Source organism: Gymnogyps californianus, chromosome 1 (genome assembly GCF_018139145.2).
Source record: "Gymnogyps californianus isolate 813 chromosome 1, ASM1813914v2, whole genome shotgun sequence".
Classification (NCBI taxonomy): Eukaryota; Metazoa; Chordata; class Aves; order Accipitriformes; family Cathartidae; genus Gymnogyps; species Gymnogyps californianus.
Genome location: NC_059471.1, coordinates 217,410,601 through 217,431,910, shown reverse-complemented (window position 1 = coordinate 217,431,910; position 21,310 = coordinate 217,410,601). Strand labels below are relative to the sequence as shown.

Here is a 21,310-nt window from a genome sequence, read left to right as displayed (position 1 = left end):
TGTTTCCAAACCCTTTCCCCACACGGATGCACCGACCTTGTGCCCCCCAGCATGGCACCTGCACAGGGAGGCCCCCGGCAGCCCAGGGGCCCCCCCAAGGGCTACCCCACACTGGCCCAGAACAGCCCCCCCATTGCCAGCCCCTGCCCCAGGCCTGCTGCCTCCAATAGCCAAGGGCCCTCCTCCTCCGTGCCCCACATTGCCAAAGCCCCCCCATCGCCAAGGGTGCCCCCCCATTGCCAAGCCCCCCCCCAATGCCAAAACTCCTCCAATAACAAGGAGCCCCCCCATTACCAAGGCCCCCTCCAATGCCAACGGTCCCCCTCCCAATGCCAAGGAGCCCCCCCATTACTAAGGTCCCCCCCATCACTAAGGTCCCCCCCATTGCCAAGGCCCCCCAATGCCAAGGACCGCCGCCATTGCCAAGGCCCCCCCCATTGCCAAGGATCCCCCCATTGCCAAGGCCCCCCCATTACTAAGGGTCCCCCTCCCAATGCCGAGGGAGCCCCTTCTCTAACCCCTTCTCAGCCAAGGGCCCCGCTGCTCGGCTCCCCCCCCCCCGTTGCCAAGGGACCCCCGTTGCTATGGCCTCCCCCGTTGCCAAGGGCCCGCCCCCGTTGCTAAGGGGAAGGGGTCCGTCCGTCCCACACCCCCCCATGCTCACTCCGCTCCTGACGCGCTCGGATCCACCTCCCCGCTGCCCGCGCGATTCTGCCGGCCCCTCCCCTCCCCACTGACCAATCAGAGAACGCGCGGACACCCGGCGCTGCCCAATGGCGCAGCTCTTCCGGGTTCGGACGAGCCCGGCGTGGGGGATAACGCTGTTGGGGCCGAGAGAAATGTTCCCGGAGTTTACCGTCACCCCCCCTCCTCTACTCCGCGGGTGACATCACGCCGCCGCGTATTGCCACGCGTGACGTCACGCAGCCCCAACAGAGCGCGGGTGGGTTTTAACCGCCGGGGAATGCCCTGCTCAGGGACCCACCACGACGTGGGCTGAAGGGAGGGAAATGTGGCGGGTCCCCAGCCTGAGGGAAGGGCCGGTTCCTGGTATTCCTGAGGGAAAAGGGAATTTCTGGTTTTCTGGAGGGAGAGGCTGGGTTCTGATTTTCCAGAGGGAAATGGAAATTTCTGGTTTCACTGAAGGAGAGGTCATTTTCTGAATTTCCTAAGGGAAACGAGAATTTCTGGTTTTCCTGAAGGAGAGGCTGGTTTCTGGTTTTCCTGAGGGAAGAGGAAATTACTAATTTTCCAGAGGAAAAAGGAAATTTCAGGGTTTCCGGAGAGAAAGGGAAATTTCTGGATTTGCTGAGGGAGCGACTGGTTTCTGGTTTTCCTAAGGGGAAAGGGAATTTCAGGTTTTCCTGAGGGAAAGGGAAATTTCTGGATTTCCTGAGGGAGAGACCAGTTCCTGGTTTTCCAGACAGAAAAGGAAAATTCTGTTTTTCCTGAGGGAGCCGCTAGTTCCTTGTTTTCCCAAGGGAAAAGGAAGTTTCTGGTTTTCCTGAAGGGAAAGGAAATTTCTGATTTTCCTGAAGGAGGGGCCGGTTTCTGACGGTTCCTGAGGGGAAAAGGAAATTACTGGTTTTCTGGAGGAAGAGGCGGGTTCCTGGTTTTCCAGAGCGAAAAGGAATTGTCTGTTTTTCCTGAGGGAAAAGGGAATTTCTGTTTTTCCTGAGGAGGAGGCAGGTTTCTGGTTTTCCTGAGGGAAAGGTAATTTCTGGATTTGCTGAGGGAGAGTCTGGTTTTCCTGAGGAAAAGGGAATTTCTGGTTTTCTGCAGAGAGAGTTGGGTTTCTGGTTTTCCTGACAGAAAAAGAAATTTCTGGTTTTACTGAGGGAGAGGCCCCTTCCTGGTTTTCCTAAGGGAAAAGAACTCCCTTTTTCCTTGGAAAATTCAGGTTTTCCAGAGGGAGAGGCCGGTTTCTGTTTTTCCCACCGGAAAAGGAAATTTCTTTTTTTCCGGTGGGAGAAGGAAATTTTTGTTTTTCCTGAGGGAGATGCCAGTTTCTGTTTTTCCTAAGGGAAAAGGAAATTTCTGGTTTTCCTAAGGGATAAGAGAGTTTCTGTTTTTCCTAAAGAATAGGCCAGTTTCTGGTTTTCCTGAAGGAGAAGGAAATTTCTGGTTTTCCTGAGGGAAAGACTGGTTTCTAATTTTCCGGAGGGAGTGTCTGGTTCCTGGTTTTCCCAAGGGAAAAGGAAATTTCTTGTTTTCCTGAGGGGAAAGGGAATTTCTGTTTTTCCTGAGGGAGAGGTTGGATCCTGGTTTCCCTAAGGGAAAGGAAATTCCTTGTTTTGTGGAGGGAGAGACCAGTTCCTGGTTTTCCCAAGGGAAAAGGAAATTTCTGGTTTTCCTGAGGGAGAGGCCAGTTCCTGGATTTCCTAAGGGGAGAGGAAATTTCTGGTTTTCTTGAAGGAGATGCTGGTTTCTGGTTTTCTGGAGGGAAAAGGAAATTTCTAGTTATCCTGAGGGAGAAGGAAATTTCTGGTTATCCTGAGAGAGAGACGGGTTTGTAGATTTGCTGAGGGAAAAGGAAATTCCTGTTTTTCTGGAGGGAGAGGCCGGGTTCTGTTTTTCCTGAGGGAAAAGGTAATTTCTGTTCATCCCGACCCAGGGAGCGGCCATTGTATTCACGCAGTTTGAAACCATAGTCCTGATTTTTGCCTCTTTTTTTTCCAGATCTCTAGCCATGGCGGAGGGGGAGAGGCCGAGGCCGCTCCTCCGGCTGGTGCAGGAGGGACGGCTGGACCTCCTCCGGGACGAGCTGCGGCCGGACAACGCGCTGGTCCCAGCAGTGCGGAGCCAGCGCTATGGGCGCTCGGGGGACACGCTGCTGCACCATGCTGCCCGATACGGGCACCGGGACGTCCTCGCCTACCTGGTAGAGACGCTGGGGATGGACATTGAGGTGTTCAATAGCGACTACAAAAGACCCCTCCACGAAGCAGCCTCCATGGGCCACGGGGAGTGTGTCTCCTACCTCCTGGAGAGAGGTGCGAGCGTAGACTGCTTGAAAAAGGCAGACTGGTAGGTCACTGGCTTGCTTGGCTGTGAGTCAGAGCGACATCGGAAAGGGGTTTGGGTGCAGAAGGTGGGAATGTGACTGCAGGAGCCGTCATTTACTATCATGGAATCATAGAATGGTTTGGGTTGGAAGGAACCTTTAAAGGTCGTCTAGTCCAACCCCCCTGCCGTGAGCAGGGACATCTTCAACTCGATCAGGTTGCTCAGAGCCCCGTCCAGCCTGACCTTGAATGTTTCCAGGGATGGGGCATCTCCCACCTCTCTGGGCAACCTGTGCCAGTGTTTCACCACCCTCACAGTGAAGAACTTCCTCCTCGCATCTAATCTAAATCTCCCCTCTTTCAGGTTAAAGCCACTACCGCTTGTCCTATCACTACACGCCCTTGTAAAAAGTCCCTCTCCAGCTTTCCTGTAGGCCCCCTTTAGGTACTGGAAGGCTGCTGGAAGGTCTCCCCGGAGCCTTCTCTTCTTCAGGCTGAGCAACCCCAACTCTCTCAGCATGTCTTCATAGGAGAGGTGCTCCAGCCCTCTGATCGTTTTTGCGGCCTCCTCTGGTCCTGCTCCAACAGGTCCATGTCTTTCCTGTGCTGAGGACTCCAGAGCTGGACGCAGTACTGCAGGTGGGGTCTCATGAGAGCGGAGCAGAGGAGGAGAATCCCCTCCCTCGACCTGCTGGCCACGCTTCTTGTGATGCAGCCCAGGGTACGGTTGGCTTTCTGGGCTAAATTCCAGCCCTATCGCTGATTTCCCCCTGTTTATCATAGAAGTTGTAAATTACTGCTTCATTAGCAGATCCAATTTAAAAGCTTTCATCCGCAGCTATTTGTTCTTCCCCACTCCCCTGTTTGATGGGAATCAGTGATACTGATTCACTCTTTTGTGTCCCGGTCCTCAGAAACTGAAATAAGAAGATAAAAAGTAAGTTTTACTCTTGTTTCCCCCCAGCAAACAGAGCCTCTTAGGTCAGATTTGCTACTGATACAATAGCGACAGCTTCAACAACCCAAGAAACAACTCGTTTCTTCAGGGCTTTTGTTTGCCTGCCACGTGGGTAATGCGTAAGCAAACGATGAAGCAGTGAGAATTGGGAATAAAAAATAAAGCCTAATCCACAAACAAGCAGCAGGCCTGATTAATGTCAAATTCTCTTCTTGGGGAGGGAGATATCTGTGTACCACCTCGCAAAAAGAAAGCAAAGATTCTCCCCAGCCCACAAATTAAAGCCCGGGGGGGTTGTTTTGAAGCTGAACTAACGTAAATACAAAGGCAGCATCGCAGTCCTCGTAATTCGAGGCTGTGCCAGCGTCGTGCTGACATCAGGGGGAGCAGAGGGAGGCAGAGATCTCATGAACTGCGTGCAGACGCGTGTGCGAGCCTGGTTTTGTGTGCTAGGCCCGCAGTACCCTTCCATCCATGGATTAAAAATGGGGAGCTACGTGCTTGCTAGCGCATGTCCCAGCCCTCGGACAAAGTCTCATTTGCATTGAAAATATACGCCGATCTGAGGCACTGTATAGAAATGGAGCTGCAGGAAACACAGAGCTCCAGACTCAGCTCTACCCCATCGTCCACAGCAGATGCATGTCTAATCTCTTCTTAAAAATCTCCATCGCTGGAGATTTTATCTCCCTTCTCAGCACTCTCTTCCTGTCCTCTGTCCTTACAACTGGAGCATTTTATGCTTTTAAATATCAAAGGTTGTTCCCAGACACGTGAAACAGGACAAAACTGTGAAAAGCTTCACTCTCAGACCAGCTGCTCTGCATCAGCAGTGTTCCAGAGTGGCATTTGCTGGTACATTCATGCTCTGCTGCCAGGAGATGCGGAGTTGTCTGTGGTTTGCTGCCTGTGGCCCCAGGTGCCTGTCTGGGTGACTGGCTGGGCTAAGAAACACTGATTTTAACAGCTCTGTCTCAACAGTCCCCAAAAGTCCAGACCCCATATTACCTGCGTGAAAAAGCAGTGCTGTAAAATCTCACGGGTCCGTATGCAGCACGTGGTGAGCCTCAGTCAAAGCGTCTGAATCCAGGTGAGACGATAAATTTAGCCTCGGGCTTGGAGAAGGTCTTTGCCTTTAGCCAGCAAAGTTTCCTACTACCTCAGAGTGGTTTTAGCACATCAGTTTTCCCTCTGGCTAGCTCACCACAGCTGGCACTGAGCTACTGTGTTTTATTAGACAGACCAGTTGGTGCTACAGACAACTTTAAATCATGCTTCAAGCTCAGACGTTAGAACAAAAGCTGTCAGGCTCGTATGGCACTGTCTCTCTGGTTATTATGTTTGCCTCGTCTTTCTTTCAGGACTCCCCTAATGATGGCTTGCACCAGGCAAAACCTGGAGGTGATCAAAGCTCTCGTGGAGCATGGAGCCAACCCACTGCTGAAGAATAAGGATGGCTGGAATTGCTTCCACATTGCGAGCCGGGAGGGCCATCCCCAGGTCCTCCGGTACCTGCTGGACACATCCCCCAGCAGCTGGGACACGGAGAGCACGATAAAGAGAACGCCTCTGCACACAGCAGGTAAAAGAGGGTCCTGTTGCCACCAGACAGGTTGGAAGAGAAAAGTGGCCTGTGATGGCAGCGAAGAACAGAAAGGGGCTGTTGTTTCAGTTCACGTTTAGTTTGGAGAAGCAAAGTGTGGCCTATCTTGATAAAAAAACAGAGGGAAACGGTTAAATATTAAGTTATTGAAATTAAATGAAAGGAGGCTAGTGGTGAGCATTAGTGGGAGCTCACCTCTCTGAACTTCAGCCTGCCAACAGTGCTCTGCTGCGTCTTTGCAGGGTTTCACCTCAGGACAGACACTCATTTTAGTTGCTTTCAGATAAATAAACAGCAAGAATTAGGCTTAATATTTGGTAATGATGTGCCGAAGATTGAGCTTGTGAGGTTGGAGGGTCCTCAGTTCCCATTTCACTGGATTTTGCCTGTACTCAAAGCATGTTTTTGTGGTGCGTAACAGTTATGTTCTCTTGGGAGTGGTGGATCCATCCCAGGAGCGCTCGTGATCACCCACTGACTTTGGCCTCCTTGGACCAGGGTGTTCGTCTCCATCTCTGCCTCCCTGTGACAGATACGTCCAAGCTCCCACGGCTCAGAACACATTGCAATACACTTTTCCTTACTGGCGTATAAAGCTGCGAATTGCAGTTGGAAAATCTGCAAGGCTCCAAGCATATCCTGGCATTTTAAAAGTCCTAAAAGCGGCAGAGCTGCTGAGAGGCACCTTTTGGGATCTGCCTGTTGACGGACATTTTTACCAGTTACGTCGTCAGTTTTTGTAAGAGACGTATCTCTTGAAATGATCCATTTTTGTCCGAATACTTGGTGGGTTACGTCATTATGGCAAATCCGAAGAGCTGTAGGGTCTCTAGGCATAACCTCCAGAAGGAGCATCACAGGTTTTGGTATTCTCACATTGCTCTTAAGAAGGTAGTATCTAGTGAGAAATCCAGAGTGCCTTTCTTCAAAGGGGAAGGATAGTCTCTGCTGGGAATACGCAGGGGCTGTTGTTAGGGTTGGAGCCCACCATGTCTGATTCCCCTTCTCTGCCCCTTTCGTTGGTTTAAAAGGACATATAAAGGGAGTGAACTGGTCTGAAGAACCACAGACATCATCAGGCATGGTGGGGAGCAGAAGGGCACAGTTAGCTGAACGGTGACCCAGAGGCAGTTTGGATTTGTTTTCTGGCTTTCTGACTCTCTCATCCTTGAGATGGAGCGATTCATCTTAATTTATGAATGATGCGCAAGGTATGCCTCAGTTAAGTTCTCTGAGTTTTAATAAGTTGAATGGCTCAAAAATCTGTTAATGCAAATTACGTTTGTCCCGCTGTGTCTCATTGCCCCTTACAGAGTATCGGGTCTGGTTACCCACAGACCCGTGCAAGCTAAGCAGTGCAGATAAAGCATGGGTCTTCCCAGAGCTTAAATCCTCTTAACTCTGCCCTTCGGAGATGCAGTGAGAGTGGACGATGAAAGTGAGTGAGTGAGTGGTGTGACACCAAGTCAGGGTGACGTTGTGGGGCAGGAGGGTGGTTGCTGAATCTGAAACATGCCCCCATCCCTGAGCGGGGATTAGGCCGTGTGTCCCAGGGCTCGGCAGTGTCTCCGCAGGAGAGATGAGCGTGGAGAGCCACCGCTCAAAGCTGCGGCTACCTAAACTCATTTCCCAAAGAATTTAATAGGGATTGACTCTCTGGAAAGACCTGAGGTATCGTGAGGAGATCCCTGCTGTGCTGTAATTAATCTGTTGAGTATGTTGCTCCTTAGCTGTCGTTCCCGTTACTTCTCTGGCCCTCAGTAGCTGCCTGTCCACCGCGCTGTGCTCATCAGCAGTGACAGTCCCAGCCCAGGGGCATTGGCTGCGCCTTAGTCCTTGTGCTTGACCTGCAAATGAAAAATAACTGATGAGTTGTTTGATGTTTCAGGCTGGGCGGCAAGGAGCAGGTTGCCTGAATGAGAAATGACTAATCCTCATTTATTTGTGTGTTCTCCTGTCCCTGCTCAATCCCAGGTCTTGTCCGGGCTGGCAGGCTGGGCTCGCAGCCCCCTCTCAGCCCTCTCCCACAGAGAGGTGGACGTTGGGTTGGGATCTGGGGGTTGAGGGTCTGGGGACAGGGTCAGGAGCAGGGTGAGGACTGTCCTGAGGAAAAGGGATGCTTCTGACCTTAAGCTTAAAGTCTCCTCCCTGCCTCGTAGCGCTTGGGATATGGGGATACAGACAGCGACAGTGGGATCCAGCGTCTGGTTCTCACTGCTTCATAGAGGTGTCTCCACCTCTGTGTTGCCTCCTATATTTGACTTTCACTGTGGCAAAGCCATCAGCCCATGATTTGGGTTGATTTCTGGTCATTTTACTGATCCAGGTTAGACCCTGGACCATACATTGGTGGAGCAGCAGCCGGTGCGGGAGCGACTGGGCAGCGGGAAGGGCTGGAGCTGCTTAAACCACCTTTGCCCCCAGCATAATTTTAACCCAGGACGATGCGGAGGCTGCTGCTCCACGGGTGCTGGTGCCAGCATCCCCACGCACACCACCACATAGCCGAGTTACACAGACACAGCTCCTGAGGCGGGGGCACGGGCGAGGGGCTGGAGACGGTGCTGGAGTTGCTGGGGGAAATCATGTCAAGATGAACTGCCGTCTCAATGAGTTTACATCCCAAGGGTGTGGATATGAGCACATTAACCCGTGACCAGTCCAGCTGGCTTCCTGGCACAGTTATCCCTGGATAGATGATGGGTAATTTTCTCCCTCCAGTGCAATTTTTTTCAGGTTGATTCCTTAAGCTTTTCTGCTTCGTATATCCGTAGCCTGAGGCAAGAGAGCGGGGGAGATGTAATTAGAGGAAGTGGAGTGCAACAGTGGATCTGAGCACTGCAGCTTTCTTGTGTCTCTGTTGCTGTTAAAGGATGTAATCGTGTTGCTTGGGGTGTTTTTTCTTCACATAGCTTGGGTTTTTTAAAGCCTCCATTTCAAAAATCTTTTTCACAGTGTGGCTCTGCCTGTATTTACATCAGCTCAGGTGAAGGGGTGAAAAACGGGCAGGGAGCAGGAGCGAACGGCCAAGATCTGGGAGGATGGGAACCCTTCGTTGGGCTTTCAAAGAGCATCTATTGTGCAGCTGCGTCTGAAGGTTATTGCTGGTAACACACATTTGTCAGGGGTCCTTCTTTCATCGCACAGAGTAAATAGCCTGATGTAGCAGCTCTGGGCTTGGTTTGATTTTTTTTTTTTCTTTAATGTATTTCATTTGTTTTGCAAAATGACCTGCAGAAAAAAAGCCTGATCAAGGCTATCTTTACATTGCCGTAATACGATGTGTTTTAAATAAATAGAGAGAATATTTCAGTGCATGATGTTCAAATCCTCCCCCACTGTTGTTGTTTTTCCTCTGAGATGCTGTCTGGGTGAGGATGCTTCATTAGGATGATGAGATGGGAGTGATGGGTAGTTTGAGTGGCTGAGGAGGGGTGGAAACGCCATCCAGCTATTCACCAGCTCCCTGCTTTGTGTTCATTTTGCTTCTCACAGATTTCACTTCAGGGATTAACAAATACTTGCAAGAAAAGATCTTTGTGTCGGCTTAATTGCATGTACGCTCTCACGCATGTACTCTGCAGGTAGAGGCAAACGGTGCCTATATGCATGCCTTTTCCCTGTTTTATCTAGTGTTTTCCTATAAGATCAGGGGAAGCGAAGGCTTGAGATCTGGAGATGATGTTTTAATTAAAAAAACCTTGGAATTTAAAGCCTCTTGGAACCCTTTCCCTCATCAAAAGCCAGCCAAAAGGGTCAGAAACCTGATTATGTTTCACTGTAGGCGGACGGTGGCATGAAAACATAAATTAACTGTGCATATCCTCTCTCTCGTAGCAATGCACGGCTGTTTTGACGTTGTGGAGCTGCTCCTGGAGCGGTAAGCAGGCTCCCTCCTGGCACTGCCTCTGCCTCCCTGCTCTCCCCCGCCTCCCGTCCGCCGCCAGGCTTGCTCCAGCCGCCCAGACACAAAGGGCGTTCATGCCGTTCGGGAAGCCCGGTTACACAGCTGCCCTGCATGCGATCCCGAGGCCTTCTCCGTTTTCTCCGGGTTTTTCACGGCCGGTTAGGGGCCTTTGAGACAAGGACAGTCTCTGGATGGGCTCCGATGGGCTCTGACTTTGCTATGACATAAGCCCCAGTTATATAACTCTGCTCTTTTTCTGTGCTGATTCATTCCCGTTGCCTCCAATGTGTCCGAGGCCCTACGATAACAACAAAACAGTTTTCTGACAGCTCGGTTCTGGGTGCAGCTCCTCTAGGCTGGACTCAGCCTCCAGGCTTTATTTTCAAACTGCAGCTCCCAGGAGACTGCTGTGAAGTGGCTTTAAATCAGCCTGTGCCCAGTCATCCTGACCCTGTTACCTTCCTAACCAGCACTGCCTGCTGCCAGAGCTGGAGCAGCTTTCCCTGGGCCTCGCAGCCGCTGCTAGCCGCAGCTCCCGTTAGCCGACTCATCCCAGCCTTGTTAATTCTTGTCCATGCTTGGCCCAGCATAAACATAGCCCTGTGATTTAAGCCAGGCTTTCAATTTTAATTCAGTCTTCTCTCATTTCAATGGAGCTTTAACCTGAGCGAGACCTGTGAGCTTTGATTTTGTACGTGGCGTCGTTACATGAGGATATGGTTTTCCCCTCTGCCAGCGCACACCTTACCCCTTCTAGAGATCCTCTGTTCAGGGAGCAAGGGAAATAAAAATGATCTGTAGAGCCCTGGCTTTTCTGCAGCCCGAACAAGCTGCACCAACTGAGTACCAGATCTCTGACCCAAAAAACCCCGGCAGACCGTACCCCAGGCCATAAAGCACCGAGACAGGTTTATGCATGGTCTACGGACAGGCTTTATATATGCCATTTCCGATCCTATCTGCTGATAGTGTCCTGCCCCGCCAACACAAAGCAACTAGTGCAGAAAGGATTTTAGGGCCGCCAACAACTCTGTCCTGGCTTTTGTCTTCTCTCCCAGGTGCCAGTACAAACCTGACAGCAGAGACAAATGTGGAGTCACTCCCTTTATGGATGCTATCCAGAATGGACATGTCAACATTGCCCGGCTGCTCCTGGAAAAACACCAGGTAGGTGCCAAAAACCTCACCTCCCTCCTCCAGGACCTGACCTAGAACTGCCAGGACAGGCAATCCACACGTTCCATATTGTAAAGAAGCAAATTCCCAAACTGTAAAGAAGTGAATTGCAAAAGAAGGCAAATTCTCCCTGGAGATGAGCAAGATTTTGCCAAGTAAGGCCACCAGGACTCAGCTCATGGTGAAGATCTCACGCTGGGGCAGGGATATGTCCCCATAGCTGGTGAAGGGGGATGGAGACACAAGGCAGTGGCAGGAGGGGACAGGACTTGCCCAGCGCTGCAGGGGCAGCTGTGTCAAAGCCAAGACCAGCACTCGGGAGTGCCAGGGCTCAGCGTGGAGGCTCTCGTGGCAGCGCTGAGGGTGGATAACACAGAGGCATCTGGCTGCGCCGGCAGCAGCTCATCTCTGGCCTCCCTTCTTGTGGCAGCTGCTGCTCCCATGTTGTCTCCCAGTAATCTCTGATTTCCTCCAACGTACAAGCCGTAACAGGGGTGTCATTAGAGCCAATTGTGCGTAGCAGGAACCAGACCACTGCGTTATTTATTGACTGCTGAATTGATGTGAGATGGTTGGAGCCCACCTAATGGCTGATTCTCACAGAGGTGGGGTTGTGCCTCCCTTCTCATCTACTTTGCCCTCACTTTTGCATCTCCCCTGCACCAGCTCTGGTGTTCATCGGACACCGTGCCGAACCGGTGCGCCTCACTGGCCTGGCAGAAAGCTAGCATGGCAAAACCAGTGAATCTGTTTGTGCCACGCTGGCAGGTTGAATTGGCCAGCTGAGCCCCCAGCATGACACGGAGTGGGCCAGGCAATGTGGTACCACACTTTTCAAGATCACAGGCTTTGGATTTACTCAGCTGTAACACATAGCCTCACCCGGCAGAGACAGTTTGATGCCCAGGTTGAGTTCAAGGGCGTAGATACTTGTTGACTTCAGGAGACATTCATGTGCTTGTCTTCGCTCATCTGGCCCTTACAGAATAAAACATTTGTGAAGTTTGCTTACGTTTTTAGTCTCACATTTCAGGCAATGAAGATGGAATAGTTGATTTAATTTCCTCATTGTGGTGCCCTGGCTTACTGCCATGAAGCAGCACTGGAAACACTAATGGCAGTGTTGCTACCTTCTAGGTTTTATAAAACCATGAGTCAGGCCCACTAGACTTCAAGAGGCTGGATTATATCCTTTAAGATGAGTGCACTGTGTATTACTTCCGTTACACTTCTTGATTTTATGTCTTTGCGGTTCACGTTCAGAGACTCACAGAAGAGATCTCATGAGGTCATCCACCCATCTCCCTCCTTCTACCTGCGTCCAAGTTCTTCTCCACCAGCACAAAGGTTGGAGATGGGTTGTTTCTTGCTGCTTTAAAGAGTTGAAACCCATCATATGTGCCTCAGCTGAAGAGAGAGGGGGTTTGGTTCTTCTTTGGCACTAGTTTTGCTTATCACTTAAAAAGCTCAGCAGCGAGCTGGCTCTGGTTTGCAAATCATGGTGCTACCAACTGCACCGGTCCTGCTGGTGGCATCCCATGTGTTCATTGCCGTCACCATGGCCGTGGCAGGCAGACATGATTCTGCTTGGGCTGGTGATTGTCCTTCAAGGTTTGGCCAGGCTGTTCATTGCCTTCCCTTTCCCTCTGCCCCCATTCCAGGCCTGTCCTTCAGCCGTGGACGCACTGGGCGCTCAACCTCTGCACCGGGCAGCCGTCACGGCCCAGGATGAAGCCATCCAGTTCCTCGTCTCCGAGCTGGGTGTCGATGTCAACGAGAGAGTGACGGCCCTCCAACTCACAGCACTGCACTACGCAGCCAAGGTTTGTTCCTGTTCCCAGGCTTCCTCTGCAAAGTCTTTGCCAGTTGGTGTGCTACAGGCAGGCATCTAAAATGGGCTGGTTTAGATGTTCGCCACTGATGGAGGATTTACATTCCTAGCTCATCCTCTGTCTGTCTGCTCCTGACCAGTCCCATACCCTGTTTAATGGTTTTGAGACCCTCATTAAGTGTGTCCAGCTGTCTGGAGAATGGCGGTGGGTATCTGAGTTGCTCTGTTCACCACTCTTCTGCCCACGCCGCTGACTGCGCTGCGGTTTAGTAAACCCTCCTGCCTGGCGTGTGGCTGAGTGGGATCGTGGAGGAGCAGAGGCGGGTTGGCAACAGGGCACAGCTCCTTTGCCACGCATCCAGTTGGCCATGCTGCGGATAGGGCTTGACCCACACCTCTGATGAGCGTTACTCTTCCAGTCCGCTGCCTTTGGACCAAAGTGCAATACCTGAATGGAGTCCACCCTGCTAGTTATTGGGAGCTGTAGGTACCAACAGTTCATAAGCTGTGACAGTTCTTCACCAGCGTTTTCTCGCTTGCCTGGCAGAGGAGACGTGGATGAAATGCTGTTCAGATTTCTTTCTCTGTCTTTCTTCAGCCCTGGTGGCTTGGGTCCCAGTGGGTCAGTAGCCAGTCTCCATGTCAGCAGCTTGCTGGACAGAAGATGGCTGATGTGCTGTGAAGCAGCAACTGTTTGTCCCACTAGGCCGGATTCTGGCCTGCCCATGGCCAGACAGGAGAAAGGAGAGATAGAAAGGTGGAGGGAGCTCCCGGGCGCTTATCTGTGTCCTTCGCACAGGAGCTGTTTTGAATTCCAGGCAGTGAGAGTCGTTTGGGCTTTCTCCTCCTCCCATCTCACGCCTGTTGGGGAAGTGGGGCCTGCTGGGCTGTGGGTCCTGCCACGCTCCCTGGGAGTGCAGAGCAGATCCCCAAAGCCTCACCGCTGACCAGGATCCCTCCTGGGACCCTGCTGCCTCCCTTCTGCTTGGTGCTGTTGCACCACAGTGTGCAGCATGCTGGCAGCCGGTGGCGAGGGAAGGTCCCTGCTCGGATCCCTGCATGTTAAACCTCATGAGCTTTAACATGCAGCACTCAGAGCCCGGTCTAGACTTGTAGTGGGAACGAAGCAGCATCCCAGCGCCCCACTCCTACAAAAGCATCAATGACACTTACTGGGAGTGCTGGCAACAGTATTCTCCTCCAGCAGGACCCAGCCGTGGCATTTGCTGGCTCCCACAAAGGAGGCCTTTCTCCCAGCTTCCCTTCCTCATGCTCTGAGAAACCATGTTGAAAGCCCTTTTGGTTGCCAAGGGTACGTTTAACAGCAAGGCTATTGGGGAATATAATGTGCCTTGGAGAAGATCCCAGCTCTGTCTTGGCGAGCAGCTGATTGGGGAGCGATTTGATGGGTTTCTCTTCCTTCCCGAGGCTCAGTGTCACTTTATATTTACAGCATCATTTGTTTGGCTGGTGGTTTTTTTTTCTTTTCTTATTACTTTGCATTTATAAATACATGAAAATCAAATTACGCTTTCAACTCAATTTGCTGCCAAGGCTGTGGCAGCTAAAGCAGTTCCTGGCTTGCTGTCTTTGCCACTGAGAGGGGGTGTGCATGCAGCAGGGAAATGGGAGCCTTGAGCAGGGGGGAAGATGCTACGGAGTCGTACGATAATGGGGGAAAAGAGTGGGTGGTGGGGATAAAAATAAGAGCCTTCCATTCTCATGCCGCACGACAAAGACTAATTCATTGCATTGAAGCAGTAATTACAAAATCAGGCGTGTTATTTAGGGAGAGAGGATTTATTTACGGAGAAGCTTATGCAGAGAGGAGGGGTGTGGGGGCTGTATTGCATTTTTCCCCTGCAGCGTTTAAAATTGGCTACCGGCAGAGGAAAGATAGAGGACACTGTGGGTCGTGACAGTGTGTAAGCGTGGCATTCTGCGTCTTCTCACAGGGCATTACAAATACTGGACTAATCCTTTAGGAAATGCCGGTGCCTGAGGGTACCGCAGGCAGATGCGCAACAGTCCACATCAGCAACAGGTTCTGCTCTCTTGAACTGAAATACACCTCAGTAAGAGCAACTCTAGATCCCCGTGGTATTTGGAAGTGGATTTACAGTGTGGGAAAACACATGGCTTTTTGCTGACATTTAGTCCTTTTAAAAAACAGCCAGCTGCCAATTATGAAAGGTAAGTCAGGGATCCTACAGCTCTGTGGCCAGCTGAAGTTAAAAGGAATTTAATGGAGTTACTTGATTGGAGGTGAGGTCTGGAGAGGCAAAGGCAAGATCGGCTGACAAATTAGCGCACTAATTTGCTATTAAGAAACATCCTTAGGTTGTGTCACCCAGTTGTCAGAAGTCGTTTGTGCATTAACTCCTCCACAGCCACCGGCAAAAGCAAAGCCGCGCTGGGAGACAGTCCTCCAAATTCCTCACACCTCAAGGTCCTGGCTGTGCAAGGTGGATCTATTGACCGTGATCAGGAAGATCACATGGGATCTACAGTTGTCTAAAAGCAGATCCACCTGCCTGGATCTGGACTGGGTTGTGTGTCTATCACACCTGCCCTGCCGAGGCACCACTCTCAGTCTTTGGCTGTACCACCACTGCCAGAGACAGCTCTGCACTGTAGTGTGATTTTAAGCACTATTGGTCTTAATTGAACACTTGCAATTTTAAAACAGTGTTGAATGTTTGCAGAATTATGCTCCTGGGATGCCTCTTGCTGTTTTTTCAGCCTCTGGGTTGAAATTGCTGCCAGGGACACGTGAGGTATGCAGACAAGCTGACCGAGGGTCAAGCTCCAATTCCTTTCACAGGTAGCCAGCGGAAGGGCTGGAGAAGGTGCCTGGTGGCATCTCTCTGGCCAATTCCCGTGGGGTGAAGGTAGCCTGTCTGCTGTGCCTGGGCAGTCCCTGGCTAATGGACCCGATCTGCACTGCCACAGGCAGCTGACCCTGATTTCCAGCTGCTGTAAGGTCCTCTGGAGTCTGAAGCAGCTCCTGGTAGCCCCAGATTTGACCGTGAAAGAGTGGATCTGCTTCTGTGCCCTTCCAGGTGCCCTATGCAGTTAGGGACAGATCGCTTGTGGCCTCCTTTCTTTTCAGGCCTGTGTTATTTCTGCTAAATGCAAAGGTGAGAAATTGTGCAGAGCTGATTCTGAATTCCACGTGCCTGTGCTCACCACTGCAGGAAGGACACGTGCATACCATCCAGACGCTGCTGTCCCTCGGTGCTGATGTCCACGCAAAGGATGGGAAGAGCCGTTCCGGTAAGGCTGCCAAGCTGTTTGTTCACCCTCTGTATGACAGCGAGAGCGCGCTTTAGTAACAGGAGCCCAACCTCCAAAGCAGCCTGCGCTGCGTCTGCTCAGCGGAGCATGCAAGGAGATGCCAGATGCGCGTATGCAAAAGGCTCTTGGAGCAGCGTGACGTGTAAGCCTGGGGTTTTTTTTTTTTTTTTTGCAGCTTTCATTCACTGGCTCTCTTCCTGCTGGACTTTCTGATGTCTAATGGCGTGGTTGAGCCTGCACTGGGGCCTTTCCCTTGGGGGAAGAACAGAGATGCTAATTGGTGTTTCTCTTTACCCAGCTGCTTATTTTGCATGGAACTTTCAGGAGCTTAGTATCTTTGATACTGCCGCCTCACCATCAAATTTGGTTGAAATAAGCCAGTTTGAAACAGTTAGGGTGGGCAGACAAATACAACGATTGCACAAGCTCTTAAGCCTCAGTTCCTCAGCAAACTGCCTAGGAATGGCTTATGAGCAAATAATAACAGAGAGCTTGAACGTAAATACAGTTGCTATAGTAATGCCAGTGAGTTGGCATTCCCAGCGTGAGAGTCTGAGACATCTCTTGCATCAGCATCTCTCTCTCTCAAAAAAAGTATACATAAATGGTTTCAGCCATTGCCAAAATTGGCAACTTACCCAGTCTTCAGGTTTGCTTAATAACACGCTTCAGCGGTGAGCATGAACAGTCTTGTGTCTCTCAATCTCTCCCTCCACCCCCTCAGTGAGTAAATTCGAGCTCTGCTGAACTCATCCAACCCTGGGACGTTCGTGGTGGCTCCTCGCACCCGTCGGCTGCCCTGTTCCCTGGCACCTTTGCTGCATTAGCGTCAGTGTGTCCTGGGGCGATTCTCACCCAGACTCTGCTCCTGCAAAGTATCCTGCATGGATTATCCATGGGGATCAGGATGCCCCACGATCAACATCAGCCTGCAGCAGGAGCTAACAACCCTCAGCGTAAAAGATACTCACCCCTGTGCAGGATTAGGGCAGGAGAAGGCGGCTGGCTCACCCTACTGCGTAAGCCAAGTGTAACAGGACTGCCTAACTGTGCTGGAGCCATGCTGGATCAGCGTGCCGGCTGTCAGAGGGGTCTGCGGGATGAGCTAGGGCTTGGGCTGGAGTATTTCCGCCTCCTCCTGTGGGATGCTCTTTGCTGCACGCAGTGCATGGAAACCTTTCTCATTTACTCCCTGACCCTGGAGTGAGCTGGCAGGGAGCCCCAGCCCGTAAAGGAACCAGGTCACATCCAGAGTAGTTTCAAGCCCCTCTCTTGTACATCACTATTAAATCCACCCCAAACACAGAGCCATAAGAAGCCCGGAGGCCTTCTGCTCTGTCCCACAGCCTCCTCCTCCTGCTGTGCGCACCCTCTGCCCATGACTCTGTCAAAATGAACCAAATTGGCTTAAATACTTCCAATATGTTTGCAAACCTGGTTAGCTTTGGCTCAGCCAGGTTAGTACTGCTTGATGGATTGGAGTGACTAGTAATCTGCGAGGGAGAGACGGGGATAATAGCTGGGGTAAGCCAGGCTGATAGCTTTTCTACCAGTATGGCTGGGTGTGGAAGAGGACGCGTCCCCTGTTTGTGCAGGTTTAGTCATCCCATTGCTGCTGTAGACATGCACGGCCGCGGCAGCTGAGCCCTGCTGTGCCATCACACGGCTGCTTGGCTGGGTGTTGCAACTGGGGAAAAGTCGTCTTTCACCCTCGATGTGTTCCCTCCGCTGACTCGGTTTCCTTCGCTGGGAATCCGATGTTTGCATTTGAAGCGGGCTGAGGCCGAACCCGCCGGGCAATCTCAGCTCCTGTCTCGACATCTTGTCTCCCCCACAGCCCTGCACGCAGCGTGCGCTGGGCAGCAGGCGGACGCCGCACGGATCCTGCTCCGCGCCGGGCTGCAGGACGCCCCGGATGGCACGGGCATGCTGGCGCGGCAGCTGGCGAGGAAGCCAGATGTCATCCAGGTTTTCCAGGAGACGAATGTCAGCGCGTGAGACCAACTGGGAAAAAGAGAAACACGTTTCATTTCAGCGTGGTACGTTAGTTATCACTTAACAACTATTCCGATTTAGGCAAACGCCTGTTTAAAATGATGGGTTTTTTGCCCAAGGATTGAGCAGAGAAACCAAGCTTGACACTTGGAAATACGTTTAGGAGAAAACAGATTTTAAATAAGATTATCTCAAAAAGATAATGGACATGAAAAGCATGTTTTAAATAGGATTATCTCAAAAATTTAATGGACGTAATGGGTCTGGGCTGTCACGTTCCTTGTAAATTCACTGGTCCCATCCTTGTAAATTCATGGCTGCTGTTCTTTCACATCCAAATTTCAGGGCTGAACTTCACCTTTTCTTGTGCAGCACCCAGCACGTCCAAACAGCTGAGGCTGCAGCTCCCTGAAGTATAACCATCCAAGGAAGGTGCCCAATGGGCCACTGCCAGATGACCTCTGGGGACCTGCATGGCTTGAACCCCCTGGAGCCTACCTAGCTCTTGCTGGGATGTTTCCATACAATGGACATCCTGAAGGAGAAGATACACCTGGATCGCTGATTTTTAGAGCCCTTAATGGACCTGCTCTCCACTAAGCTCTTAAGTTGCTTCAAGTGGCCACCACTTTCGATAGCCCCTGAGAGAGGCTGAGTGCGGTGCAGTGTAACTGAGCCCTTGGTGACTCTTCCTTTGTCGGGTTTGAGCTGCAGAGGACAAGCGCAGGGAGTCTTCAAGCTGCATCAACCTCTTATGTCCTTTTTGTGGCCCATGCCTGATCCCAAAGCCTGCTGAAATGAATAGTAAGACCTCAACCTTGCGATGATATCAAGGGTCTTTGGATCAGACTGAAAAAAAAAAAGAGGTATTTGTTATTCCAGACAGCCTTGCTTGGCACTTCTCACCACTGATGAACTTTAAAAAAAATAAAAATCTGCTCTTTGAAGTATATAGGGAAATGGCTTAATATTTAATGTAGCCAGTGAGTCTCTAACAGCCTGGAATACACATAAAGGTAAGAGCTACTGTAGCTGTTTGGTTTATTTGTATGCATCTGGAATTATAAATTTGGTTTTGCATAGAAACATGGCACACCCCTGTCTATATGTAACGTCAAGACGTAAAAAGCAACGGCATTCTGCGGTTTTGGCAATAGCAGATGCTAAAAATCAGACAGGCCTATAACTGAGCGAGCGAGCGAGCTAGGTTTTGCTCTGCCCAAGCTGTGGTGCTCACGTCATGGTTGATGCATGACCCACGTGCTCCCGGGTGGGTTTAAGACGATGCTGAGCTCTGTTTGACTGAGAAATTCCCACCCCGTGGTCCCTGGAGCAGAATTTGCCGTGACGATCCTAAGCCAGAGCGACAACAGTGCCGTGCTCCTCTCGAATTAAACAGCCTTTACAGGAGGGTCAGGGCCTCCTTGCCTCTGCCGGCTCGCGTTGCATGAGGAGAGGCAGCGCGCTCACAAAAATAATTTGGGGGGCTGCGAGAGGGGGCTGATAGCTTGCAAGAGGGGGAGAAGCAGGGCTTGATAGCATCTTAAGACTCTTCCAAACATGCCTGCAAAGACCTGCTTTTTGCCAGTGTTCCCCTGTCTTGTTTCTCCATCTGTGAAGAAGATTCTTCTCCATCAGGGAGGAAAAACAAATTAATGCTGGAAGGTGCTAACGGTGCAGCGTGGTGGGAACCGTATCAGCCCCTGGGCAGGCGAGGAAGTGGCTTTATTCCTCTAAAGATCCTGAATCCTTCCATAAATCCGGCCCTGGCCTCCATACAGCAAACAACAATACTGCAACCCAGTAAACACAGGGGGCTGCTTTATTCCCACTTTTCATGATTTTAGCAAACCATGAGATAGCTGTTTCCTCGCAATATCCCTGCTAACGAGCTCAGATTGCTTGTGAGTCTAAGCTTTTATGAGAAAGAAAGTGAGAATGTTTTCAAATGTCTGCCTCTAGCTTTCCTGGCCACGGCAAACACCTTGAAAACACAAAAGGGAATTTGCATTATTTGAAGGTGCTTTATGATTTCCGAAAGCTTCTGGACAGTAGCAGGGGCCTGTCCGCCTGGGCTGGGGAGCACAGGCACCGTGCTCCCATCCAAAAGCGAGACGTAATGGCGCGTCTCCAGCACTGTCTTTTATTTACCCTTCTTTTAAATCTGCCCCTCAGGCAATAAAAAGATGCACAGAAACAAACTGGCGGCTGTTATCGCAGATGATCAAGTACAAAAGGACGTTAGAAAAGGAACGTGGATTCAGCTTTATGCCTGCACCATTAGCCCGGGGAAGAGCCCTTGCTGTCTTTCTTGCTGGTTTTGCTGTTGCTTACTTGCTGCAAGATAGGAGCAAGGGGGTCAAGACACCTTTGTGTCCGCAAAAGTGTGCTGCAAAATGCTGCGAAGAGCTCGGCAGCGCGAGACTGTGTGTGTCCGAACCCTCGTCGCGTTCCCGGCAGACGTCTCACGTGGAGAGACGGTGCGGGCGCCCGGTCCCCGGGGAGGAAGCCCAAGAGCCGGGCTCCGTGCCACACGGCGGCTGAAGGCAGCTTGGAGCGGAGCCCGGCAGCCGGCGCATGGCTTTGGCGTTGTCCTGTTATGCCACCTCTTCCACCCTCGGCACCGGCGCTTGCCAGGGGCCCTGCAAACACCCCTGGTCCTGCAGCCGCAGAGGAGAACACCTAGTGCCTTCGTCTTGTAGGACGTGGCTGAGATACAGTCAGGGTAAGTAGAAGCTTACCCGGGATAGGTAGGAAATAATGTTGCAACGCTGTCGGGGCTCGCTGGGAGACCTTATAGGAAGGGAAGGTGTTTTGGTTTTAAATAAAATTGATTTTGCTCTGGCGGTCACACCATCACACCCCCCTGAAACTCAGAAACACTGAAACGTGTGCCCGGGTGGCCTAGCCAGTTTTCCTTGCGACGACACTGAGGACGAGGGACTGCAGCTATTGCGTCCTCATCACATCTCCTGGGCTTGTCTTAGGTTGGCGACCACGTATCGGTTTTGGATGTGCCCTTTTGTACCTCTTAGGAGCTGGCGGTGATTTTCACTCCATCCTGTTCCCCTTCTCTGAGAGTTACGAGGATTCACTCTCCAGCTGTTGTCTCTCAACCTTGATGTCCTAACTAGCTGGCGGTCGACATGAGCCAAGAGCTTGAGGACGTGCTGACCATGGTGCATCACCACCAAACTTTTGCTGTCTCTTCTCCTGCCTTCTGCTACTCCCACAGCCAGATCTTCCTCCTCAACCTCTGTCCAGGCCGGTCTCAACATTTCTACTGTGGGTACGTCCGTACGGACGTCGCTCCAGTCCTCCAAGCCAACCTGCAGCTGCCATCGAGGCAGTCTGTCCCACCCCAAGCTGCTCGTGTGTCGCTGACTTGTCCGACGGAGATTCGTGGTGGTGGCTCATTGCACATCGATGGTTGTCTGATGCTCATAGATAGAAAACCTTGTGCCTGCTGCTTGGGTACCAGAAACAGGGTGTCCCTGAAGGGCCCGACGCTGCCACCCGCTCGCGGGTGTTTCTGTGC

General features: G+C 51.4%; 1 protein-coding gene across 2 annotated transcripts; it reads left to right on the top strand.

Annotated features, from left to right (window-relative positions):
- Positions 1 to 886: 886 nt before the first annotated feature.
- Positions 887 to 18,846, top strand: ANKRD16 (ankyrin repeat domain 16). 2 transcript variants are annotated; one of them, XM_050910906.1, is made up of 9 exons: positions 887 to 943; positions 2,680 to 3,027; positions 5,325 to 5,545; positions 9,404 to 9,446; positions 10,532 to 10,640; positions 12,311 to 12,472; positions 15,678 to 15,756; positions 17,615 to 17,816; positions 18,145 to 18,846. In XM_050910906.1, the coding sequence occupies exons 2-8, from the start codon at positions 2,690 to 2,692 to the stop codon at positions 17,773 to 17,775; spliced, it is 1,113 nt and encodes a 370-aa protein (XP_050766863.1). In that variant the 5' UTR covers positions 887 to 943; positions 2,680 to 2,689; the 3' UTR covers positions 17,776 to 17,816; positions 18,145 to 18,846. The 2 variants fall into 2 exon arrangements, with proteins under 2 accessions (XP_050766863.1, XP_050766853.1); XM_050910896.1 differs by having other exon boundaries at positions 18,118 to 18,846.
- The last annotated feature ends 2,464 nt before the right edge of the window (positions 18,847 to 21,310 follow it).